This window comes from Erythranthe guttata, chromosome 2 (genome assembly GCF_056151865.1).
Source record: "Erythranthe guttata isolate IM_541 chromosome 2, IM_541, whole genome shotgun sequence".
NCBI classification, from domain to species: Eukaryota; Viridiplantae; Streptophyta; class Magnoliopsida; order Lamiales; family Phrymaceae; genus Erythranthe; species Erythranthe guttata.
Window position 1 is genome coordinate 17,777,990 of NC_142534.1, and position 26,341 is coordinate 17,804,330.

At 35.6% G+C, this 26,341-nt stretch overlaps 7 protein-coding genes across 10 annotated transcripts; 5 read left to right on the forward strand and 2 right to left on the reverse strand.

Moving 5' to 3' along the window:
• The first annotated feature begins 952 nt into the window (after positions 1–952).
• Positions 953–2,735, forward strand: LOC105964054 (uncharacterized). Its single transcript, XM_012988551.2, has 2 exons — positions 953–1,315; positions 1,429–2,735. The coding sequence occupies exons 1-2, from the start codon at positions 1,079–1,081 to the stop codon at positions 1,873–1,875; spliced, it is 684 nt and encodes a 227-aa protein (XP_012844005.2). The 5' UTR covers positions 953–1,078; the 3' UTR covers positions 1,876–2,735.
• LOC105963877 (mitochondrial carrier protein MTM1) lies at positions 2,723–5,335 on the forward strand. Its single transcript, XM_012988361.2, has 10 exons — positions 2,723–3,078; positions 3,200–3,280; positions 3,380–3,505; positions 3,709–3,768; positions 3,846–4,016; positions 4,104–4,203; positions 4,348–4,439; positions 4,527–4,676; positions 4,823–4,881; positions 4,961–5,335. The coding sequence occupies exons 1-10, from the start codon at positions 2,851–2,853 to the stop codon at positions 5,106–5,108; spliced, it is 1,215 nt and encodes a 404-aa protein (XP_012843815.2). The 5' UTR covers positions 2,723–2,850; the 3' UTR covers positions 5,109–5,335.
• A 1,035-nt stretch (positions 5,336–6,370) lies between these two features.
• LOC105963879 (Nucleotide-sugar transporter family protein) lies at positions 6,371–9,598 on the reverse strand. Of its 2 annotated transcripts, XM_012988362.2 has the most exons (8): positions 9,442–9,598; positions 9,233–9,316; positions 8,706–8,920; positions 8,538–8,616; positions 8,101–8,270; positions 7,663–7,849; positions 7,302–7,379; positions 6,371–7,145 (listed from the first exon to the last, which is right to left on the reverse strand). In XM_012988362.2, the coding sequence occupies exons 1-8, from the start codon at positions 9,490–9,492 to the stop codon at positions 7,002–7,004; spliced, it is 1,008 nt and encodes a 335-aa protein (XP_012843816.2). In that variant the 5' UTR covers positions 9,493–9,598; the 3' UTR covers positions 6,371–7,001. The 2 variants fall into 2 exon arrangements, with proteins under 2 accessions (XP_012843816.2, XP_012843817.2); XM_012988363.2 differs by lacking the exon at positions 9,442–9,598 and having other exon boundaries at positions 6,614–7,145; positions 8,706–8,925.
• A 611-nt stretch (positions 9,599–10,209) lies between these two features.
• Positions 10,210–12,947, forward strand: LOC105963880 (uncharacterized). The gene is made up of 2 exons (XM_012988364.2): positions 10,210–12,541; positions 12,636–12,947. Exons 1-2 carry the CDS (start codon positions 10,612–10,614, stop codon positions 12,779–12,781), a joined length of 2,076 nt encoding a protein of 691 aa, XP_012843818.2. The 5' UTR covers positions 10,210–10,611; the 3' UTR covers positions 12,782–12,947.
• A 773-nt stretch (positions 12,948–13,720) lies between these two features.
• Positions 13,721–14,408, forward strand: LOC105963882 (uncharacterized). Its single transcript, XM_012988366.2, has 2 exons — positions 13,721–14,109; positions 14,205–14,408. Exons 1-2 carry the CDS (start codon positions 13,772–13,774, stop codon positions 14,221–14,223), a joined length of 357 nt encoding a protein of 118 aa, XP_012843820.2. The 5' UTR covers positions 13,721–13,771; the 3' UTR covers positions 14,224–14,408.
• On the reverse strand, positions 14,366–19,032 carry LOC105963881 (mitochondrial adenine nucleotide transporter ADNT1). Its single transcript, XM_012988365.2, has 8 exons — positions 18,521–19,032; positions 17,776–17,824; positions 17,332–17,495; positions 16,453–16,490; positions 15,580–15,692; positions 15,369–15,482; positions 14,935–15,279; positions 14,366–14,774 (listed from the first exon to the last, which is right to left on the reverse strand). Exons 1-8 carry the CDS (start codon positions 18,676–18,678, stop codon positions 14,691–14,693), a joined length of 1,065 nt encoding a protein of 354 aa, XP_012843819.2. The 5' UTR covers positions 18,679–19,032; the 3' UTR covers positions 14,366–14,690.
• A 3,047-nt stretch (positions 19,033–22,079) lies between these two features.
• On the forward strand, positions 22,080–26,042 carry LOC105963883 (jasmonoyl--L-amino acid synthetase JAR4). Of its 3 annotated transcripts, none has more exons than XM_088814799.1 (5): positions 22,080–22,526; positions 23,033–23,398; positions 23,478–23,579; positions 24,088–24,875; positions 25,349–26,042. In XM_088814799.1, exons 2-5 carry the CDS (start codon positions 23,103–23,105, stop codon positions 25,888–25,890), a joined length of 1,728 nt encoding a protein of 575 aa, XP_088670925.1. In that variant the 5' UTR covers positions 22,080–22,526; positions 23,033–23,102; the 3' UTR covers positions 25,891–26,042. The 3 variants fall into 3 exon arrangements, with proteins under 3 accessions (XP_088670925.1, XP_012843821.2, XP_088670924.1); XM_012988367.2 differs by having other exon boundaries at positions 22,202–22,526; positions 23,095–23,398; XM_088814798.1 differs by having other exon boundaries at positions 22,273–22,526; positions 23,073–23,398.
• Positions 26,043–26,341: the final 299 nt, after the last annotated feature.

Below are 26,341 nucleotides of genomic sequence, written 5' to 3' on the forward strand. Positions count from 1 at the left end.
ATTGCAGTAATTAAATGCTCTCTACAAACAACCTTATTTATTGCACTAAAAATAATTAGTCATTTTTAAGTTAATTTAATTTTTTTTTGGGCCTTTGGATTGTAGGGGAATATTTATTTTACCAATAAAAATAACACAAAAAAAATTAAATTAAATTAATTACAGAAAAAGGTATGAAAATGCATAAGATCCAGAGAATCAACGGTCAGAAATCATTCGTGACCAATTTCATGATCGACCTTCCGCGAATACCAAAAATGATTTTTTAAAGTGACGTGTCTGAGAAATTGGGCCCCACTGAAGTTTTGACTATACTCTTCATCCGCCAATCACAGTTCGTAAAAACTAATAAAATAATAAGAAAAAATATTGTTATTATTTATTTATTAATGCAATCTGTGTCTCGTCAAAGGATCCTACACCAAAATGTAATAATTACTAGCAACTAGAAAATGTCACATCTACATACTATGTTAGTGTTTTTTTTTTTAACTCAAAACAAAAAAAAAAATCTTAAAATGCCACGTGGCTATGAATTAATTTCATGTTACAATGACATTCAAAAATAAAAAATAGTGACCTAATTCACAGTATTAGATTTCCTATAATTGGTTGTAGAGTTCACATATAATAATTGATGTCGGATTTTATTATTAGAATGAATAAAAGAAATACTCACTATAAGTAGCCCATTTAAAAAAATAAATTGTGTAAAACATAATTGTTGAGGGAGTAATGTGCAAAACGCAGGATAGTTTGGGGGGCAAAGTGCTAATATTATCTAGGTAAAAGACAAGACAAACAGCTAAGTTTTGTACCACTGTATCACTTAATTCCAAACAATTTTGAAGAAAAATAAATAAATAAAATAAAATAAAAAAATGTAGACCATAAAAGAAGAAGCATGGCTGCAAATGCAAAAAGGGTTATCAACAAAATCCCTGATAAAGAAGTCAATGGTTCATGATAATATGTAGTGTGTAGAGAGAGAGAGAGAGAGAGAGAGAGAGAGAGAGAGAGAGAGAGAGAGAGAGAGAGAGACAAAATCAAAATTGATTCTTGAAAGAAGAGAAGAGAGATGATGGAAAACGACAAGCTGCGAATTCTTACAGAGAAAACATGGGATTTGCATTGCAAAATCAACGACAGAATAACCAATAATCAAACCCGGTTCAGTACTAGTTTGTGCAGCCACTGCTCGAATCATGGCAGATACTGCGTGGTGATGACGTCAGCAGATGAGGAGATGAAGAAGAAGATGGTTGTCTTGAGGGATTCTGTCAAAGATGTTCACACCATTCTTTTATTCTTACAGGTAATTAATTAGTTTACTATATATACTTTGTTAATCCATGTTAATTAATTAATTATTATATTTTTGTTAAAAATGATTATATATATATATATATTAATTAATTTAATTTTCAGAGGGTAAAATCAGGTGAGAAGAAGAAAATGGAAGAAGCTTTAGGGCGATTGGAGGAGAGCAGAAATATAGTTAGAGAGATAATAAATGAGTACAAGGGGAGACTGAATAATAATAATAATAATAATAATAATAATAATAATAATAATATTCTTGATGAGATTATTTCATTTCTGGGAGATGATCAGAATTTCAAATTTAATAATATATTGGATAAGAAGATTATTAGTGAACAGCAGCAGAAGAAGAAGGAGAAGAAGAATTTGAATGGGATTATTAGTGATTTAATAATAAATAGTGTGAGATTTGGTGTGGAATTTGGTGTGATGTTTGTAAGTATTTATGCAGGTGTTAAATTGTATGAAAATAGGAAGCATAATCATATGTTAGAGAGACAAGTGGTTGCATCACACAACATTCAGTTAGATGTTTTATGTGGGAGGGGCTGATTTTTTTTTTTCTCTACAAATTATTTGTTCAAGATTTTTAATTAATTCATTGTATATTTCCGATCCATAAGTCGAGAAAAATCATTTTTTTTCTTTTTGCAATGGAAGGCGACTTGATGCTTCGATTCGATAGACAAGGAACAATGATATTCTATTGTAGTATGCAAAAAAAAAAAAAGAGAAACGATATTCGATTGTGGCTCGTGCATGCATGCTTAACTATCCGCCATGTGAACTTTTATTGCCTAATTAATCGAATATGCTGATTTATTTATTTAAAATTTGAAATTGTCTTTCTAAAATACCCACAAATAATGAATTGACAAAGAATGTAAAATAGAAAATAGTTAAATCTATACAAAGTTTGAGGGGAAAATGCAGCCAAACAATGCCCTAAACTTTTGCTGCAAGTATTGGTAATGTCGACGTGGGAATTGTTGTAACGCAACGTAGTGAGTGACGGTATGGCTGAGCTCTGTTTGGCAACACGCCATATTTTAAAAAGCTAATATTATCTATTTATTTGTTTCTATTAATTTCATAAATAATAAATATGATCCAGCTAATCAAATATTCAATTTTCTTAACTACAGCTGTAACTAAAAAACAAAATCATATATTTATACAGCTTAATATATTTTGATTTATTTACAACATAAAAAAATTAAAAGAAAAAAGTTGGAGAATTAGCCAAACACAGCCTTAAGAATAAAAATATTGAAACACAATAAAGAACAAATGACAAGTGTGGACCTCTCGCCAATCTTCCCCATTGTTTGGCGCCTTCGAATCAAAGCCACGAATCACCCAAACACACAATTTTCATTTCTTAAATCACAACAGAATCATCATAAAAGAAACCCACAATCGAAAAAGGAAAAAACAATCAAAAATCCAAATTTATCTCGCGATTTCCTAAAAAATAAAAATTCAATCTTTCCGAAAATCCTGGAATTTTTTTGTGTGTGAAATTGGATGGTGGGTTCGTCAAGACAAGGTTTTCCTTCATGGATGGGAGTAGCTACAGCTACAAGAAAAGTGGAGCTCGAAAAAAACATGGTGAAAGACGATGCTTCCTTCAACAAAGAGCCCTCCAAATCCCAAATTTCTGATGTCGACTTGACTTTTTTGGAGAGGGCTTTTTCTGCCGGCGGCGCCGCCTTCCTCTCCGCCGTCATCGTCAACCCTCTCGATGTTGCCAAGGTAGTTAATTGCTTCTCCAATTTAATTAGTTAGTTATCTGCCCTAATTGGTTGTTTGATTTAATTAATAATTTCCCCTCTGTTTTAGTAGCTGTGTTTTTACTGTTCACATTTTTATACAGACTAGGTTACAAGCTCAGGCTGCTGGAGTACCCTATGATGGATTTTGTCGAACCGGAACCGGATGCATCGAAACGAACACGGTAAATAACAATCAAGCCGATTTCTAGCAAATGCCATTTTTTTTTTGTTTTTAATAGCTTAATTAATGCAGTAGTTTATTGCCCGAAATCGGTACTCAGATTTTGCAGGATCTAAAGTATATGCCGTCCGCTGTTCGTACGTCTATCGGTTCTCAACCGACGTGCTCTCCCGATTGTTCCCGTTACAGAGGAACGTTAGACGTATTCTACAAAGTCACGCAGCAGGTTAGTACTCGTATCTATCTGTAAGCGAAAGGCATTCTTGATATTCGAATTCATTACACGGGCTAAAAGTTCTTACTAATTAGACGAATGTTGATAATATTGCGTGTGTATTTTAACTCGTTTATTTCCCTCCAATCCCGTGTTATTAGAGAATGCACATTTGATATTATATGACTTTGTTTGCCGTTAATTCTTTGTTCTAGGAAGGATTATCGAGATTGTGGAGAGGAACGAATGCTAGTTTAGCATTGGCAATCCCTTCCGTAAGTTTTCTGGAAACAGTAGAGAATCTTTTCAAAGATTCTATGTTGTAATTAACAAGAATTATTATTATTCGCAGGTTGGAATATATATGCCACTGTACGATATTTTTCGAAACTACTTGGAAAACATCGCGTTACAGAATGCTCCAAGTGTTGCACCGTACGTCCCGGTAGTTGCTGGATCGTTAGCTCGTTCGATAGCTTGTGTTACTTGTTATCCCGTTGAGCTTGCAAGAACACGAATGCAGGTATAAATTATCACAATTGCCTATCGATAATGTATATTATTGCGCCGTATTATTAAATGGTAATTAAGGTAATTTTTTCGGTTATAGGCGTTTAAACACAGCCAAGGTGGGGTGAGGCCGCCAGGCGTATTGAAAACTTTGGTCGGTGTCGTTTCTTCCCTCAAGACAACTAATAATCCTCAAGCTTGTATGTTTGCTTTATGAACCCTTTTTACCTTGCGTCTCGAGTTATTTAAATAGGAGTCGTTGAGTTGGAATACTTGTTTCTTTTGATTCGTATATTTTACGAGAATGAAAAATAGTAACTGTTTGGTGACTAAAATTGCACCAGTTCAAAGTTACCGCATCTTATGGACCGGCCTCGGAGCGCAACTCGCACGGGATGTTCCTTATTCTGCAGTTTGTTGGTCAACTCTAGAGCCAGTAAGGACTTCTATATATGTATAATATTTGCTCGATTTATTTGGATTTTTTTTATATTTTATTTATTACTCGTTAATTCGGTGCCAGCTTAGAAGAAGAATTTTAGCACGGATAGGCGATGAAGCCAGCGCGTCCAGCATTCTTGGAGCAAATTTTTGTGCCGGTTTTGTTGCTGGAAGCCTTGCTGCTGCTACCACCTGTCCTCTAGATGTTGCAAGAACTCGTCGTCAGATCGAGGTTCTTTTTTTTTCCTCTCGTTTTCATTATATTTTATATTTGATTCTCATCATATAAAGAAAATTCTATGTAAATAAAAGAAAACACCTTCTTGTTCTCGCCTGTTTATTGTTTTGGTGAAGATGTCGAATTTTGAATTTTTTCAGAAAGACTCGACACGAGCGTTGACCATGACCACGAGACAAACGTTGATTGAGATTTGGAGGTACACACACACACACACACATACACATATATATATATATATATAGCTATAACTCACATGTTTTGGTATTGTGAAACAGAGATGGAGGTATTAGGGGATTATTTGCAGGGGCGGGCCCGCGAGTTGCTCGGGCGGGCCCATCAGTCGGGATTGTGGTTTCGTTTTATGAAGTGGTTAAATATGCAATGCAATATAGACAATCAAAGGAGCGATTATATGGAAGATGACAAGTGTGAAGGCCGAAAAACGAGGCAATCTAAGCCGTCCATCAAGATATTTTTGAGATCACTGATTAGTCAACTACCAACGTAGATTATAAATTTGTGAGATTATTCACGGTACAATTGGAATATTTGGTGCAATGACCTGTTTCATCTCTTGTCGAAGATGGAACTTGTTTGACAAGTCTCATTGCACGATTCTTGAAATAAAATTTACGACTTTTCGTTATCTTTTTTGTTGCTCTCAAACTTGATTTTGTTTGACAATTCTTCGAATAAGCACACGACATGACAAGGCTCGTGGGGAGGATGAATGACGTCCAATCACCGAAATTTGGGAACTTTCAACAAGATGTCAATATGCTTGAAATTGAATAAACACACACACACACACACACACATATTAACTAGACACTAGACATCAAAAACGACATTCCAATAATAATAATAATAATAATAATATATTTCAATAAGACCACAAGAAAGCTCCCATTGCAAATTTCTTCTTGTGATGAACATCGCCAATGACGGGCAGCCCGTATTCAGCTAATAGGCAGTCGAGTTTCCACTCGGGCATCTCTTCATATTCTGCGCGGCTGTACCTCGGGTAGTGCAACGGCATTTGAAACCCGCACCTCTCGCTTCCCACCTGCAGCCCATTTGCGGTGGCGCCACCACCGCCAAGATTTGTAGGTGGAGGCCTCGCAATGGATCCCATTTCAATATTTGTAGGTGAATAGTTGTATTATAAGATTGTTAATTAGAAATCATGAAGTTTTGGAAGTATTTATAGTCAAATTTTGGAGGGGGGTAGAGCATTTATTTACGAGGTGGGTGAAATAATATAAATGCTGGAAATATTAAATATTATTAATAAATATTTTCGATATATGAATTATGGTGTTGGTGATTTTAATGTAGGCGGGGGCTCTTTGTTGCCTCGTGCATGTACGCGGCATTTGCATACTAATAAAGTATACGTAATTAATGTCATATATATTATAAAAGAAATAATTAATTAGAGATAATTCTGATACTTCATCCTATTATATCCTACCATACACGCGTCTAGATTCATACATATTTCAAACACACAAACGGATACACGTCTAGATTCGCCTTGTCTACCAAGTCTACTAGTACACTGCATTCGTTACTTATCTCTTGATTTATTTGTCGTTTTTTTTTAAAGGGACAAATAAGACGGAACCATAAAATCAAGAAACAAAAATTGAAATACCAAGAAGCTACCTACATTAAATGCAATAAATGAACAAGTGTGTTCTATTTGCAATCTTGTCCACAAATGCATGTCGTTTCTACTACGGCAGACCAACTTCAAGGTATGCAAATTATTTTCTCACTTCCCTCAAATGTGCGACACACACAAACGCGCACACACACGCTTATAACCACACAGATTATGTATAGGCCATCAATAATGGAGCAATGTGCAATGGGGAATTGTACCTGGTACAAGTTTTCAGACCACATACGGCGGTACAGCTCTCTCATTGTCGGTGGTTATGGTTGCACCACCAATGGCTGCACTTGCCAATATTTCTTTAATTGATGGAATTAGTTCGGTACATAAGAATCATACAACACAAGATTTCAATGAACTCTAATAAAAATCTGACTTAACAGAACAAGAATTTTCACCGCCCCCTCAATTCGATCGGATATTATACAACTAGAATCTACTCTCATGTAAGAAACTTGTGGGGGGGGGGGGGGGGGGGGGAGGGTGGGGGTGGGGGGGGGGGTGTCTCTCTTCTGTTTTAGTTACCTGTTGCTACACCTCGTGATTGTACATCTCACACGCCCCGATGATTGGAAAAGATTCCCATTTGATACCCTCGAGAAATACTGATATAAAATCGAAAATAATGGATGCTCTTATGAAGCTGCTTTTCGATCAACAGAAACTTCGACTGCACTTTCAGGTGCGGCTTTTGAAGTCAAAGGCAAATCCACAAGCATACTTGGAGGGGCAAAATACATGTGCAGTGACATCATGCACACAAAAATACCCAAAAAGAGCTGTGTGTGCACAAGTACAGAACATAACAAGTAAAAGTTAACGATGTGCAAAATGTACTGATGTTGTAAAATTATATGGGAGGGGAAAATCGAACATTCTTTTATGATTGAACAAGAAAGATAACACCGACGAGAAATAAGATGTAGGAGAATTACCTGTACAGTTGGTTTGAAGTTGAAAAGGAACACAGATATTACCATTGTCAGTAGCATCGCCATGGACGTGGAATACACCTGTTGAAGAGAAAAAGTCGATCACCTTTACTTGTTATCATACTTGAAAGAAAAATCAAAGCATAACTGGCAATCTTAATATTTGAGTAAGAATACGAGGCTCTTTTCTTGGAAAGGCAAGATGGTCAAAGGCAAAAGAAAAAAAACAGGAAGTCTGGAAACTCATTGAATTACGAGTAAAGATTTAGTAAGGATTTCAATCATAATCACTATATTTAGTTCGTTTTCTGAAAACAAGAAACGACAGAAGGAAGAATGAACTGATGATGGAAGTAATAGATACCTTAACAATGTTGTCTGCATATTTCATTAACCACGACACCAGCAGCCCAGTTGACCCAAGATTTAAGACTACCATCCAAGTTGTGATTGTATATCCATTTAATAGACGTTGCCACCATGGTCCATTCTCGAACCCAGTTCTAAAATCATCCACGACTAGTTTTGCCATGTTGAATATTGCACCAAATCTGAGAGGAAGAATGTGCTAAATTGCTTCAAATTACGAAAATCCTTTACAGGCTTCTATCTTAAGTTAATCATGATAGTCACAGCTAATGATAAATTCAATAACAAACAAATATGAATCCCCTCACTTTTCCCCTTCCTCTCGTTTTCTCAAAAAACAACTAAGATATCAGGCGATATAAACATGTCATTCAAGGCGGTGCCCACTGTGCAATTATATTCATCTGATCGTTCTTTATTAAGGGAGACTCACGTATAAAGTTGAATATTCTGCCAGTATAAGCTGTCATTATTCTTTTTCATCAAGAACTCCGTGTAAACACCAGCCAATGCAGACAGACATGCGGATAATACACCCAGCATGTATCCTTGAATTGGTGATGAGAAGAGTGAGTCACAAGAAGCTTCTCCACAACCTTTTACCTATGTCGACATAAGATAAAGGCTTAGATTACCAAAAATCACAGCTACATATTTACATAGATTAGTTATATTTACACGAACACCTATAACGAGTAAGAAACAGTCAACATATTACTGCCAAATGACAAAACATGAGCCCCGAGGTACTATAACCATGTAACATCTTTGTCTATTTTAATAATCATTAAAATCAATCACTTCTCCAATATTAATATGATTTGACCAACATGCGTAACAAACGCGTAAGTAGAAAGATCCCAGCAGCACCTGGCTAGTGGTCGTTCCAATAGCTAATAGAATAATTGCCATCCACTGCAAATTAGAAAGCTTCCTCTTCAGAAACAGCCTAACAATGGAAATAAAAATATGAAACCTCTGCTAATTGTAGAACGTCAACATTTAAACTACAGAGAGTAATAACTCTTCATGAAGTACCTGAATAGTATTCCAGTTGTAACAATCTTTAAGTTGCCCATTATTTGATAAGTGGAGGTATCGACGTACGTCAAAGTAGCAAACTGCACATTGTTGTGGACGAGGTAAATGATCGACGGGATTGGATATAGTCGAACACTTCTCCATTCAGTTGTCATTTTCGGAGAAGGTGACCTCTGGAGCTCTCTCCACAGTAACACAACGGATACAATAAGCTGCACTAGAAAAAAAAAACCCGTCAATAGCAAAAGAAGTCGAAGTAATTTAAGCATTCCAGCGCTCTAATTTAGTCGAAACTGTTTGCTTATAACCCCCACTCCCCACCCCCTCCCAGTCTAAATTCGGCAACCGAAAAATGGGGAATATGCCTGAATTCAGCAAAAAGTGAGTTTAATTCTTATCTCATAATCCTAATCTCAATTACAAAAATCTCCAATCAAGACTGAATTCAAAATGTTCTACGTTTCCCTAATCCAAAACCCACTGTAATTTGATTGCGCCAATTTGTTCCAAAATCAACAAAGTACCTTGAAAACTTCGGCAAGAAAAGGCACGGTAGCGTAGTCATATTTGTATCCCCCATTACTCTGCGATAATGTTGTCAATATACCCTGCCAAAAACGACGAAAACAGAAAGCCCTAACTCCATTAATGATTTTTTTTGGAGCAATTACAAAAGAATATATTCTATATACACAAATCGGAATCCGTACAGATCAACATTCAAATTGCGAACCTGAGAGCTTGTGAGAATGGTGAGTACTGAAGCGACGATATACCACTGCATCTCTCCTCTTCTTCCCTCTCTGTAAACTGTAAAATTGCTCACTGGTACATCAGATGGAGAGTGGTTTCGATCTCCGCAGAGAATTATGATACTACCCCCTTATTTTGGACAATTACAAAAGGAACCCTATATTTTTGTATAATTAGCATTTGTACCACAATAGTTTGAATATGTACTTTTTTAGGAGTTTATGGGAAAAATACAGTTTTTGCCCTTAAGTTTTCACTAATTCCATATTTGGTCCCCCATGTTCACAAAAAAACACATTTGGTCTCTTATGTTGCAAAAATTCAACATTTGTAGACATTCCCGTCAATTTTTCGTCAAAACTAACGGAATAAAGTGTATGCTCATCACTGTTTTAACTAATTATGGTTACACTTACAACTTACAAGTACTTAAGTTTTGTCTTTTAAATATTTAATTAAGGCTCGTTTGGTTAAACTTATTTTAAATAATTGATAATTAAGGAGTAATACGTTACAAAGTATATAATTATTTTATACTATAATAATATATTTTATGAGTAAAGGCTATTAATTAAAAAAATATCCTATTGACTTAAATCATTGGAAAAAATGGAAGTTTGTACGATATAATTAGAATAATATAATTTTTATTCAAATAGGAGCAAAATTTGGAAATAAATCGCATTTATTAAAAAAAATTAAAATATTTTGGTTTAGGAATATAATATATATTTAATAAACTTATATATTTAGCTTGCGAGAAAAAATGAGGTATTCAACCACATGCAAAAAAAACCTATAAGAACAAATAAGCTGCCAGGTGTTGTTACAGACAGATTTTCTCTGCAATAATTCAGATTCATCCAAGAGGAACCATTTTCTCTCTCCTCTTGGATCTTCAAAAATCATATTTTTATTAATCACATTTTTAATCCAGATTCTGATTCTTTTTTTTATCTCTTTAATCAACACACAATTTGTTTGTGTTGTGTTCTTGCATGCATGCTTCTGTCTGAAAATCAAATGCCACAACCGAAAATTCTTCGGTTTCTTGATCATCGTATATATATCGTCTCCGGATCCATCTCGAAGATATTAAATCCCCGTTCGTGATTCTTATTCGCAGATCCGTCTCGAAATTTAAAAAAAAATGGAGCAATTCAGGCAAATGGGAGAAGTTTTGGGAAGTTTAAAGGCACTAATGGTGTTCGAAAACCACGTATTCAACCCCCGACAATGCTGTCTGTTGGTAGACATGCTCACTTCCGGCTACGAAACGATCGCGCATCATATGAAACAGAATCTCCGATTCGAGGAGAAGAACACGAAATGGAAAATCATCGAGCATCCGTTGAAGGAGCTTCTCCGAGTATTCAAAGAAGGAGAATCGTACGTCAAGCAGTGCCTCGAGACGAAAGACTATTGGGCGAAAGCAATTGTCCTCTACCAAAACTCCGATTGCGTCGAGTTCCACATACACAACTTGCTCAGCACAATCCCGATAGTGATCGAAGCCATCGAAATGGCCGGACAAATATCGGGATCCGATCAAGACGAAATCCAACGCAAGAAATTCGTTTACTCGCTCAAATACCAGAAAGATTGGAGGGATCCAAGAATCTTCCAATGGATATTAGGCGACCACTACCTCGTTTCCCAAGACTTCTGCAATCGAATAGAGTCCGTTTGGGACGAAGACAGATGGTTCCTTATCAAGAAAATCAAAGACAAGATGCTAAACAACACCGGGAGTTCACACTCGAAACGTGACAGACGAATGGCCGACCTTCTTCTAAACTACTTAAATTCCTCCTCCTCCTCCTCCTCAACATCATCGTCGCTATTACTACCGAGTTCGACTTTGGTGAACTCGAAGGATTATCAAGTGAGGAGAAGGCTCGGAAACGGGAGCCAGTTGAAGGAGATTCAATGGCTCGGCGAGAGCTTCGCCATACGCCATTTCTTCGGAGATGTGGAGCAATTAGTACCGGAGATTTCCGCAGACTTCACTCTTTCGCATCCGAATGTAATGCATTTTCTGTGCGGTTTCGCGGACGAGGAGAAGAAGGAGTGCTACTTAGTGATGGAGCTGATGAACAGAGATTTATCGAGTTACATTAAAGAGACGTGCGGGCCGAGGAAACGGATCCCGTTTCCGCTACCGGTTGCGGTTGATCTAATGCTGCAGATAGCCAGGGGAATGGAGTATCTGCATTCGAAGAAAATCTATCACGGTGAATTGAATCCTTCGAATATTTTAATCAAGAGCAGGAGCATTGCAGGTACAGAGGGTTACTTACATGCTAGGGTTTCGGGGTTCGGGTTATCTTCGTCGATTAGTAGCCTCACGGAGAAGACTCCGGTGAGCAGGCCGTTTATTTGGTACTCGCCGGAGGTGCTGGCGGAGCAGGACGAGTGGTTTGGCGGAGACGATAGAATCAGCTTGAAATACACAGAGAAATCAGATGTGTACAGTTTTGGGATGATTTGCTTCGAGGTTTTGACGGGGAAAGTTCCGTTTGAAGATACACATCTGCAGGGGGAGAAGATGAGCCGGAATATCAGGGCAGGGGAGCGGCCGCTTTTTCCGTTCCATTCGCCCAAGTATATCACGAATCTGACGAAGAAATGCTGGGCGACGGATCCGAATCAACGGCCGGGGTTTTCGTCGATCTGCCGGATTCTTCGGTACGCGAAGAGGTTTTTGGCGATGAATCCAGAGCACAGCCAGATCGACGCGCCGATGCCGCCGATTGATTTTGGGGAGATTGAATTGGGGATTGTGAGGGGGTTTCCGTTGATCGGGAACTCGAATTTGGTGTCGATTTGGCAGATTCCGTTTCAGATGTTTGCGTATAGGGTTACGGAGAGGGAGAGGGCTAACGTGACGAGCCAGAGGGAGAATTCTGAATCGGGAAGCGATGGGGCTTCTTCGACTTGCGACGAGAGCGTCGTTCCGGTGGATGATCCGTTCACTTCGCCGCCGGAGAGGAAATCGTCGCTGCCGTCGCCGGAGATGATGATCAGGAAACTCTCTATGTCGAAGAAATCGATGGAAGTCAGAACCCCCAAACAGCCAGGTAATTATTTTTCCTTCTCGTGTGTGTGAGAGAGAGAGTAGAGAGAGAAACTAGAGAGAGAGATTACTAAAATGAGAAAAATGTTTGACGGCAGGTACGCCGAAGGGAAGATCGAGACCGCCGCATACTCCGACGGGAAGAGCGATGAGGATGAATTCAGAGAGTCAGCTAACGATGATGACAATGAGTCCACGAACACGGAGAAGATCCGGCCACGCCTCCGATTCTGAACTGCCCTAGTATATATACATATATATGTATATATATACATACAGAAGCTGGAAAAAGATGATGATTGTAGAACACTTCCATTTTGATTACAGTCTCAATTTTGCAGTGTTGAGTTTTTTTTTAGTTGTTTGTTTTTTAATTTGTGATGAACTAAGAGTTATATTCAATTTTTTTTCTAATCATTCGTTTCAATCTGAATCGACTGTTACTGAAGTTATCTGAAACATAATTTTGCAATAATTAACTACTAACTTGAGAATTAATTAATAATTAGTCCACTTTAAACTGAATATATATTGTCATATAAATTAAAAATGATATCAAGAAATAAAAAAAACCAATTAGGAATAATTAATTCATCCATAATCCGCTTCTGCCATTCCCACGAGATTTAAAAAAAAAACAATAAAATAGATAAACAGTTAATTTGAAGAAAAAGAAAATAATTGAATCAAAGTATTAATGAAAACCAAGAAAAATAAAATAAATGTGGCCATAGATATAGTTATATACTAGCAACCATTGGAGTAATCTAGGGCAGGGATTCATTCAGTTGTTTGATACCTTTGACATTTCAATTCAGTCCCCCCATGCATGCATGCATGCACGTAACGAAATGCATGCACCAATAAATTATTTAACTGACGTGTATAAACCGTCTGATTGCAACAACAATTAAGATCACCAATATATTATATTATAAAAATATATTTATATATATAGTGACTTTTTTGACCATATATATATATATAGTGACTTGGTTCGTTGAATATTGATAATATTATCTTGTACCTGTTCCTTCTTGTTTTTTATGGTTCTTGTCAACCAAGAAATATTAATCAATGAATGAAGATCATGCGCGTATATATATATATATATATATATATATATATATATATATATATATATATATATATATATATATATATATATATATATATATATTACTAATTGTTATTTTCCATATTTGATTTGGGCAGGTTCCTGAGGAAAGGAAAAATGGCAGAGCCTGTGGTAAACACCGACGGAGAAGAAAACGAGCTTGTTGACAACGTTCAAGAAGAAGGAAACGACGACGAAAGCGATGCGAATTTGGAGACGAACGAATCCCTTCTTTCTGGGCTTAACCTTGTTATAATCTTATCGTTTTTGTCATTATCAGCTGAAGAACGTTCTAATATCGACGAGGCCACACCGGAGATCGAAACTCACGACCACGGTAAGAATGGTGTTACCTCGAAATCTGATATACAGACAAGAAGGCGACAACTTAACCAATTCCAACCAGCTGTTCAAAGGCAAACATCAAAGATTCATACCAAGATAAGAGATTGCAGGTAAAACTTTATTTTATATTATTTCATTTTATTATATTATATATAATTTAATTTCGATTTTCTCATGTTAATAACATTTAATTTGGAATTAACAGGCACAGCAGAAGGTTGTGAAATTGTCAAGAGCAAAGCATCAAACAATAGTAGCAACAAATAAAGCATCACCGTAGGAAATAATATACTCGATTATAGATATATGTATGTATGTATTTATGTATGTATATATGTATGTATTTATGTATGTATATGTATCAAATTTTGATCAGATGAGTGCAATATATAATTAGCAATAATACTAATTCAATTCCAAGAAATTACTACTCTCTTACACACCAAAAACCTTAAATAAAAGACTTATTGTTACTGCATTGTTATTCTTTGCTATTACTTATTGAAGAAAGCGATTTCGACTAATAGCTAATAATTCCGAATCGAGACGAAGAAAAAAAAAACATATAAACAGAGATGAATTAAGGATAGTTTCCAATTTTCTCTCTCTGTGCAGAATAGGTAATATTTTATTGTATGAATAAATACCTTCTTCCTCTTCTTGCCTACAAAAAAATCTCTCTCCCTCTGCATCAATCGGATATTCTAATCTCCACGCCTAGTAACTCTTTCACTTGTTCGTACGTCACGAATGCAATTGCTATCGATGGCACAACCTAAACAAATATCGAAACATCCATTAGTATAAGCCAAAACACACCGATCAATCTACTAAGGCCTCGTTTGGTTTCCACAAAGTTTCCATATAAACCAATATAAAGGGCTCGTTTTTTTTCCTCAAAATTTTCGATCGGCTCGAAAGTTTATAGGACTAACCTTGACTGAATTGGGGACTAGTCCCTTGTACAATGCTCTGAAACCTTCGTGCCTAACGGTTTTCCTGAAAGCATCAACCATGCCAGTATATTGAAGTGGGGCATTGCTTCTACCATCACCAGTGAGAACCGAAGATGCATGACTCCACCCCACCATTTGCATTCTTCGACGAATCACATCGAGTGGGTACGCAATAGTTTGACCAACTGTACCAGCTGCGGCCCCACATGCAAGCCTCGTTATGACACCCAATTCATTGTCTTCGACTAGACCAAATTGCTTAGATTTGATTAACCAATCTTTAAGAGATTCGTACACAGCAAAGTTCAGACCCACATACGGTACCTGGAAAAAAATGATGGAAGACAACCCTTTTATCATATTAAAGTCAAAACCAGATATTTAATATATATGTATAATATTTCAGAACTTACGACTCCAATAACAGATGGAAGCCAACCCTTGTACAGAGCGCGGAAGCCTTCCTCACGAAGAACAGTTGATAAAGCATGAAACATTCCTCTGTACTGATAAGGGGACTTATCTGTCTGCGGTAGAGAAGAAAATCGGTAAATATTGTGCTTTCTAAGTACAAGCTTACTAAATAACGTGCAAGAAAGATTTGACCGAAAGGATTTGTAATACCTGTACAGTAAGTCTGCCTCTAACCATATCCATTGGATATGTGGCTGACATGGCAATTATCCCAGCACATGCTCCCGCACCCAGACGTAGCAAAGGAGTGAGCTGAGCATCCTCTACAATAAGATTTAAGGAAAATCAGACATACTATTCGGTGACTCAAATGACCCTTAAATCATGTATAAAATGATGATGGAGAAATTCGTGGGCGTTGTCTACAAGATTGTAACTATATCCGCTTGAAATGAAATTAGACGAGAAGCACATGTTCCAAAATGCCAAAACTGTCTCTCATATATCGGATCTGGCCACAAACTAAACTCATAAGACGCTCTACTAGCGCAGCTTTAGTGTAAAAGATTTTCAGTACTCTGCTTTAGACGGATTGTCATCAGAGATAGATATTTATAAATGTAATGATTATATAAATAAACGTACAAATCACCATGTGGATCATCTAACCAGCAAAAGCAGTTGCCATATCACAAACTCCAAAAAAGAAGGGGGGGAAATTGTGTAATTGTCAAAGTTTTTGTGAAATTTTAGACATGAATTAAAGGCTCATATGGTGAAGCAGAGGTTAAAAAGTTGAAAATAGGGGTGAGTTCGGGACGGGATTTCGGGAATTCGGGATTTTCGGGATCGGGATTTCGGGATTCGGGATAGAAATTTTAAATCCCAATCCCGTCCCATACTATTAAATCCCGATAATATCGGTATCCCTAAATATTTCGGGAATTCGGGATTGGGATCGGGAATCCCATATTTTGCCTACAACACTAAGAAATATTGTTTTTTTTTTTTCCATTAGTATTATTTTATACACTAAACCAAATTGAAAATATTTCATGAGCATAATATCAAAGACATACATACCATCACCAGTTTGCTGACGGTACAAGTATAATATGCCCCTGTTGCAACACAAAAAACATAATCAATCAAATGATGGATAATCAAAAGAATCATCTCATTAGCTACAAAAGGTTAAAATACCTAGAAATACGGTTGCGTATATGCAATTTATAATAGTAACAGAACAGCATCATGAATCATGACATATAAAATTAAATTGGCTAAACAGCCAAAACTAAAAGTTTCCAGTTCAGAACTCTTTAGTAGGAAGTTCACTCACATACCAGCTAACCATTTCAAAATTTTAATTCCGTCAACCAAAGATAAACACATTTGCATCCACCTAAAGAGAAGGAGAAAAATATATTGATAGACACAAAGCAGTTCAACAAGATAGTTTAGGGAAGAAAATGTAGATCTCCTAAACCATCAAACACAAAGTACACCCCATACCCCTGTTTCAAAAATCTTTTATTATGCTATAACTTTAGAGGGATATAATTCGGAGCTCACGCAATATCTCATCAAATATATTAGTTTCCACGAAACTTACATATTCCCGTCATTAAAGAAAATCCTCAATTTTCATACAAGTTAAACGACAAGTTAGAATCTGCAAAACTCTTTGCATGGTTTTGATATCTGTTACATGACTTTATTTAGTTGCATTCACACGAAGAAATAAAACTTTTCACCACCTAGTAATATTCTCCCAGTCATTCTGTAGGACAAGATCAATCCACACTTTCTTAAACCATCAGAACTGAAAATTAAATCATCTAGCAGACTAGCACTTAAAAATTCACAAACAAAGAAGTGTAAAGACAATCAGCACTGACTGCAAAATTTGTCATAATAACCAAAAGATGTTATAACATTTATGCTGTTGGAGGGCCGTACTTGGATGCCTGCTCATAGCTGAAGAACTTTACTGCCGAATTTGGGACAATACGAGCACAATTAGTGCCATTGCCTTTAAACAGTCCTTTAAAGCCTTCACTTCTATAAATATACTTCAAGCCTTGAACTGTACCACTGTATTTTATATTGTGTGGATTTTGAACCTGATACAAAATGAAAATCACACAAGAATAAAGAGAGTATCTTTCCACAATACATTAGCTAATAAATGATGGTTCCATTACATTGAATAGTCAAGCACCTCAAAAGACGGCAGAAAAAAAAGCGAAAAGATAAACAGAGTTAAGAGAAAAGGTCAGAGTCATAATTCAGAGCATTTCTCTGCAATGTCATAGTTGTTGTGCTTATGACAGCTTCATTTTAGAACACGACCATTTAGATGAGATAGGGTAACAAATTGCTGCTAAATAGAACATAACAAACCTGGAGCAGAATTTTTAAACGCTCCAATGGAGCTACAGCGGTTCGTGACCTGTGATGAGCATGCAGCAAGTCAGTCACGCCAAGTTCGAGTTTCCATAAGAAACCATCAGTTAGCACTACAAGCAATTATTACTTTTAACAAAATTTTAAAATACCATGAATGGTAGAAAAACAGAGTAAAAATTTATATTTCTGTTACCCCTGCAATTACTCCTCAATGGTAGAGCAAAAGTATCCTCTTACTAAGCTTCAGAACATTAAAATTTCAAATGCATCTCGTACGTTGAAAAGAAATGAAAAATAAAATGTTGAAATGGAATCTTTTTCTTCAATCAACTCAAACTTTCAAAATTCTCTCTCCAACAAAGTAGGAAGATTCTATCTATATAACCATTTGCAGAAATAAATGACATTGAAAATCAAAAACTCATTCTCCCATAATTAAATGCTAAGCAAACAGCAAAACTCATGAAGAAAGAATTCCAATTAAAGAAAAACAGATACAAAAAACTTCACAAACCCCATGCAATATGTGGAATTTACAGCCCAATTAGAACAATTAAACCTAATCCACTTGCGTTAAATAAAATCGTATGAAAATATAATATCCTTAGCCAAACGTATCAATCAATAAATAATACATCCAAAATAAAGTATATGAAAGATGCAAAGTCGATCGCCGCGTACATGCTTTACACACACAGAGATAAAATGCTAAATAGTAAAACACAAATTCAATACTTACACTCCTCCGGCGACACCGCCGGCGAAAAGAGACTTGCAAACACTGTAAACTTGAAATCTAGTAGGCTTGATTTCTTCCTTGGCGAGCTTCGCCTCCTCCGCTAAATTCACAATCTTCGACACAGCCGAATCGCTCGCCTTTACATCCTCAGACGCCATCAAATTCAATTCCCCCAAAAATCGATCGATCAAATAATCAAATCACTAATTTTTTTTTTAAATTAAAAAAAAAAAAAAAAAAAAAACCTAGGTCTACAACGATCGAATCAGGCGTGCATACTACGCGCCTACAGTCTCTTCCAGGTGCCGGCGGAGAGAGAGAGTAAATCAGGAGAAAATGCGGCACACAGTAAGTGTATTTGTGTGTGTGTAAGTGACGGCGAGTGAAAGAGCTTAATTATTGATGAGAAGCAGAGGATTATGTTTTCCCCTGTGATTTACCAGCTCGTGCTTTAGATGGTTGTACCTTTAGGAATATTTACTTTTAAATGATTTTCCTTTTTCTTTTGGAATATTTTTATGAAATTTCCCCTTTTGGTACTATAATTTTAAATAAATATAGCATATTTAATTTACTTGGATGTGAAAATGCATGAAATGGCAAATGGTTTTAATTTTATTGCATTAATCATTCATATTTGTATATTAAATATTAAAAATATTATCAATGTACTAGTTCGTTCGTTTACTCACTGCTGAATTCGAGAAACACAAAAAATATTGATTCAATTAAAATTACACTGTTTTTGCAGTTATGGCGATTAACTAGTATAAAAGTATATCGATGGTACAATACACGAATTTAGGCAAAGTATTTCAAAACTTATATTACAATAAATTCATTACATTACATTAGCCACAAAATAAATTATAAATCAAAATATAATTGTCAACATCAATGACTATACAAAAAATAAAGAAGTGCCTCATGAAACAACAATAATAAATAATAATAAAGGCTCTTGAAGTTACACTAAGGACAATGTGAAGAGTATGAATCCATTATGAATGTATAATAAATGTAATCTTTAAAAAAAATCAAATATTTATATAGTTTTTTTTAATAAATAAATTAATTAATTAAGTAGGTGAATTTGCGCCACAATAAGTAGGTGGTATCCGGCGATGCATCAATATAATAAATATGGTTTTTGGTCACCAATTACAGGCCACATAGACATCATGAATTATTAGGGGGTTAACAGTTCACATCCAATTTTATTTTTTTATTCTTTTTATTTTTTAATTTATTTAATTTATTTTTTTAGCATAAATTTTCATTTATTTGTGTGTGTTAGCTTACGTTTAAAAGCAATTTTCTGTTTAATTTTAGAATAAATGGTGACGTCTAAAGTCATATAGTGTGTTTTTATAAATTTATTTACATATTAGGAAAGCCTTGAGTACAATTATCACCCACAAAAATGATTTAGTTTTAAGAGTTTAATTAATGTATGTCACATGTGATGTTTGCAAAAAAATATTTAATATATATATTATGTAGAGTATTGACAAATCTGAAATATTTAATATTAAATGTCGTTTCAATTTTATTAATATTGTTTTGACTTTTGACGTGATTTTGAAACATTTATATTATAATCCAACTGTAGTCATTCAAGTTGATTTTTCTAATTCAACTTGAATCAGCTGATTGAAAGTCGGTGACAAAATTATGTATGAATGATTTACGTTTTGAATTTTTGACAACTCAAAAACATCAGAGTCGTAGCAGTGCTCATAAATTCGTTAATATCTTTCTCATCTAATATCCAATTGTTGTGATTCTAATTGAATTACAAACTAAACTCAGAGGACTACTGTTTCAGTGTTACGAGTTTTGCCAAATTCAACCTAAAAATTTGTCAAAATCATGTTTGAAAGTGAAACAATATTATTAAAAAACTGAAACACCATTTATCTCGTATTGTCTCAAATATAATATTGGATCTAAATCTATTTTTATTGTGATATTTATATTATTGGGCCGATCGAGGTCCACTTCCTATTAAAAAGATCCATGCATTTATATCAAAATGTCCAATTATGGCCCAAATAATAATAATAATAATAATAATAATAAGGGCCGTATTATTTTTAATCGGATTTTTTTAATTGAATTTTGTGACCCGACCCGAATAATTATGGCAATCGATGCATTTGTAATTTGTGGACCATTTCGTCCTATTGTTTGGGAGTCAATTATAACGAAAATGGTGGGGCCCATATTGTTGTTTCTTGGCATTTTCTTCCTTTTTCTTTATATTCCATTAAATAAAGTATTTTTTTTTTCAATTTAAATTAATATTCGTTTTAAAGTTTTTTTTTCTTCTATATTATTTGTCACTTCCTAATTACTCTTAAATATGATTTGCTCAAGTTAATAAAACAAAAACATATTAATTCCAAAACAAATTGAAGCATGGATTCCTATAATAATATCTAATAATAGCTCTAGTATATACCTCCATAAATTTAATAAAAATAATATGCTCAAAATTATCTATTAATTTTTTAGATAAATAGTATCTAATTTTTCAACATGCAGCAACTTTTGGAAGTAGCGTACTTGCAATTTAAATTTAATAATTACAAAAACCGCCCAATAAAAAGTTTGGAAGTTGGAACAATTTCTTTTGTTTGTTTCTTAATTAGTGGTACAATTTAGGACCGGTATGTCATTAACAAGTATCTTAATTAAGATTTAAATTGATCTAAACACATGAAATAAAAAAGCAAGCCATGACCCCTAAAAGACAAGGACTATAAAGTAGTTGGAGTAATGTACTTTTTATTAAAAAAAAAACATTTTTAAAACATGTTAATAGCTTTTTGATCATAATAATTTAACTTCTAGTGTTTGAAAATATTCTGTCTTTTTTTTTATAATTTATTTATCAAATTCAAATGCATTTTTTCTGATTTTTTGTTGTAATTTTGGGAAGACTCGGACATGTTTGGGAACGATAATTATACATTTGGAGGAGAAATAAGGGATGTTTGGTTACATGTATTGAGCATTCCATACATTTTGCATTTTGCATGGATTATGGAGCTAATTGCAAACCAAACTTAAAATGAAGGTCAATGTCCAAAATATAGTACCGATAACTAACTACCTAGCAAGTACACGTAACTAGACAAAATTGAATTACGAACTCATTTTGTAGAACCTACACCTAGTAAAGTACACTATATAGTTTGATTACATCATCGAACTATATTTAATAACACACACACTCAGTCAAAGGCGTACCCATGCATATGGCTGGGGTGACCTCGCCCCCAAGAATTTTTTGTAAGCAATTTTTTTTTTGTTATTTATGTATTAGTTAATGTACTTTTGTCCCCAAAACTTTTAATTCTGTATACTTTAATCTATAAAAAAAATATATATATTCTCTTAAATTACCCCAACATTTCAATCCTCCAAGAAAACTCGAGGTCCGCCCCTGCACCCAGTGTATAAATGCTTAGGGAGTTGCCTATCAAACAAAATAATAATAATAATAAAATAAAATAAAAATCATAAATTTACGTGTTTAAAACCGCATCGTGTATTTCACTATGCGTAGGATCTCATAGAAAGCTAAAACCTCTAATTGAAGTACCCCACCATTTCTTGATTTTTTTTTTAATTTTTAATTTTTAATTTGTTAATTTATTTATTTTAATTTGTCTGAAAGAGAGAATCTTGGGTTAGATAGACACCAATCCACCCCTACAATTGTCTGTCTGTCTCACTCTCCATTTGCACAAAATTTCTTGCTTTCCTCACTTCAACCACAGTGCATCCAAACCTCCAAAAAAAATCAAGAAAATCCAGTTTCTTTCTTTCTCTCTCACACACAAACACACACTGACACTTTGGTGAAGAAATCAAAACCCCCCACTTTTGATCAAAACCGTTATTTACATAAAAAAGACTCCATTTTTATTCCCCCCTGTTTCTCCTTTCCATTTGCACTTTCCTCAAGCAGAGTATATATATAAATTAAGAGCTGAAGGTTTGTGAATTTTGCTTCTTTCTTTTGTTTTTTTATGTGGGTTTTGCTTCTAGTGTGAGATAAATGATGAATCTTTTTTTTTTAAGTGTTTTTTGATTCTTTGGAGCCCTTTTAATTTGTTGTGTGTATATCTTTCTGGAAGTTTCTTTATTCAACTTTTTTTTTTCTTCCTTTTCTTGAGAACTTTTTAATTGTACGTGATTCTCGTGTTTATATATATTTATTTATTTTTATATATATGTAATTGGAAATCAAAATGAATCTGAAACTTTTTTCATATTCTTAATTTCTGGGATCCCATTTGTTTTTTCCCTTTTTCTTGAAATCTTGGGAATAAAAATCGTATCTTTTTCATGCATTAATTAATGATGTGTAGATGATTTTAGGTCACAGCCCTTCAATTCATCTAATCTGTTATTTTTCTATATTTAGATAGAAGGAAAACACCTCTCCTATAAATACTGCTGTTATTTCTCTAATTTTTGCTTAACTTGCTCTGTTTCAAGATTGTGATTTCTCTAAAGGGGTTAGTTGAAAAGTTTCCAGCTTTTCTTGATTTGAATTTTAGTGAGAGAAATGTTGGAGAAAATGGAGGAGAGATTGGATCCGGAGGCGGTTATCGAAGAATTCGAGGCGCTATCTAGAGATGCAGAGAGAGTTCAGAGAGAAACCCTAAGAACAATCTTGGAACAAAATGGAGAGACAGAGTATTTGCAGAGATGGGGTCTCAATGGAAGAACAGATCCTCATAGTTTCAAGACACGTGTCCCTCTCGTCTTTCACACCGACTTAGAGCCTTACATTCAACGTATTGCCGACGGCAAAAGCCCCTCCGCCCTCACCGGAAAACCCATTACCACCATTTCTTTGAGGTGCAATTTTTTTTTTTAAATTGTTGTTTTATTTGGTAGTGTACGAGGTTTTTTGAGAAACTTGAGGTTTTGTTTGCAGTTCCGGTACAACTCAAGGGAAGCCAAAGTTTGTGCCTTTCAACGACGAATTGATGGATAGCACGATGCAGATTTACAAGACCTCGTTTGCGTTTAGGAACAGGTAAATGGGCTGTCTAATACATTGGTGCTTTTGTTGAAATGGGATATATTCTTTCTCTACTCCTTTAAACAAGATAAAAAAGTTTCGTCTGCTAATTGAAACGCAATATTCGAGTAACTTTTTGGCTTAAAAATTCGATCTTTTTGCAGAGAATAATATCCAATTTCCTACATTAGTTCTTTTGTTGGAATTGGGATATATTGTTGTTATCTGCTCCTCTAAACAAGATAAAACTTCTTCTGTTAATAGAAAACAGCCAGCAAGATAACATAATATTTTTGCCGTAAAAGATCGATCTTTTTGCAGGGAATATCCCGATTTAGCAATGGGAAGGCATTACGGTTCATCTACACTATTTTTTTTGTTGGAATTGGAATATTTTGTTTATCTGCTCCTTCAAGCAAGATAAAAAAAACAGCTTTTTCTGCTAATAGAAACCACTAGCGAGATAAAAACGATGAAACGTAATCTTTTTAGCCTAAAAATTCGATTTTTTTTTTTTGTGCAGGGAATATCCAATAGCAAATGGAAAAGCACTGCAGTTCATATACAGCAGCAAACAATTCAAGACAAAAGGCGGCTTAGCAGCTGGCACAGCCACCACAAATGTTTACCGAAACGAAAAATTCAAGAAAACAATGCGGGCCATGCAAACCCCATGCTGCAGCCCGGACGAAGTCATTTTCGGGCCTGATTTCAACCAATCGTTATACTGCCACCTGTTATGTGGCCTAATTTTCCGTGACAAAATCCAAGTAGTTTCCTCCACATTCGCACACAGCATAGTCCACGCTTTTCGAACATTCGAACAAGTATGGGAAGATCTTGTCACCGATATTCGAAAAGGGTCTTTAAATAGCAGAATCACAGTCCCTTCGGTTCGAACAGCTGTCACAAAGCTGCTCGAGCCGAACGCTGAGCTGGCGGATAAGATCTATCAAACGTGCTCTGGGTTGAGTAACTGGTATGGGGTTATAAAGGAGCTTTTCCCGAATACGAAGTATATATACGGTATTATGACCGGTTCGATGGAGCCCTATCTGAAGAAGCTGAGGCATTACGCGGGCGGGTTGCCCCTGTTGAGTGCGGATTACGGGTCGTCCGAAGGATGGGTCGGGGCGAATGTGAACCCGTTATTGCCGCCCGAGATGGCTACTTTTGCGGTTCTTCCCAATATCGGGTATTTCGAATTTATACCTTTGAAGGAAGGTTCGGATGGAGGAGAGCGAGACGCCGTAGGGTTGACTGAAGTCGAGGTAGGGGAGGAGTACGAGATTATTGTCACTAATTTTGCAGGTAAACGTTACTACACTACTTTCATTCTCAGCCGTAGATCTTTTGGTTTTGGATCTTGTTTGATTGATTGATTGATTGATTGGCTTAATCTTGGGTTTTTAAGGTTTAATAAGTTGTCTTTATCTTGTAGTGGTTGCCATGTTGAATCATTTAAGTATGATTAAACAAAATGATTAGATATTCACTAAGTCACATTAAAAAGATAATCTTTTTAGTGTGACTAATTATAATATTTGGCATGGCACATGGTGCACTGAGAATGGTGACAGTTTGTTTTTTTTAATGTCAAGTAGTTGAGACATAATTGCAGGGGAAACAAAGACCTTTTAATAATTAATTAATTATTTTTTTCTTTGTTTCTTTTAAGAATATGATTATGGGACTTTTTTCATATTTAAATTAACTTTCTACATCTGCTGACTCTTTGTTTGGGTTAAAGTTCACAACTTTTTTTTTTTAATTTTATTTTGTAGGATTGTACCGTTACAGATTAGGAGACGTGGTCAAAGTCAAAGGCTTCCACAACTCGACGCCGGAGCTCCAGTTCATCTGCCGGAGAAACCTTCTCCTCACGGTCAACATAGACAAGAACACCGAAAAGGATCTCCAAATCGCCGTCGAATCGGCGGCCAATCTCTTAGCCTCGGAAAAGCAAGAACTCGTTGACTTCACGAGCCGAGTCAACTCGGCCGTCGACCCCGGACACTACGTGGTCTTCTGGGAAATAAGCGGGGACCCGCAAAACAACGAAGTCCTCCAAGAATGCTGCAACTGTTTGGACAGGTCATTTGTCGACGCGGGCTACGTCGGGTCCCGCAAGATCAACGCAATCGGTCCGTTGGAGCTTAGGATTGTGAGGAAGGGAACTTTTCACAAGATATTGGATCACTACGTTGGATTGGGAGCTGCGGTTAGCCAGTTCAAAACGCCGAGGTGTGTGGGCCCCAATAATGGTGATGTGCTGCAGATATTGTCTGTTAATGTTGTTAAGAGCTACGTTAGTAGTGCTTATTAGGTAGGGTTCTTGTGAGTTTGGTTCTTTTTTTTTTTTTTTTTTTTTTTTTTTTAATGGTGTTTGAATTGATGCAAGTGTAGTTTTTTCACTGTCACTAGGTTTTGATGGGTAAATTGTCCAGATAATAAAAGTTCTTGAAATTGTGTATAAAATTGTAGGTGGAGTTTATTGCATTTAACACCCCTATGTTTGCTCTAATTGTAAAAAAAGTTAAAAATATTAGCAAAATTATACCTATGATCCTTTTTTTAGCAAGCTACCCCTAAAAAATCTACCACTTCCGCACTTCGGGGGTTATGTGCTAAAAAATGCGTCGTAGGGATGAAAGTCTGAGGTGTTGGTGAGGTGCATGTGATAACCAACACCCCTAACAAACTCGGGTATGACGTGGCAACTGATGACTGGACCTGCTGAATCTGAGGCGGTTACAAGGGATCGGAGCTTCTAGATG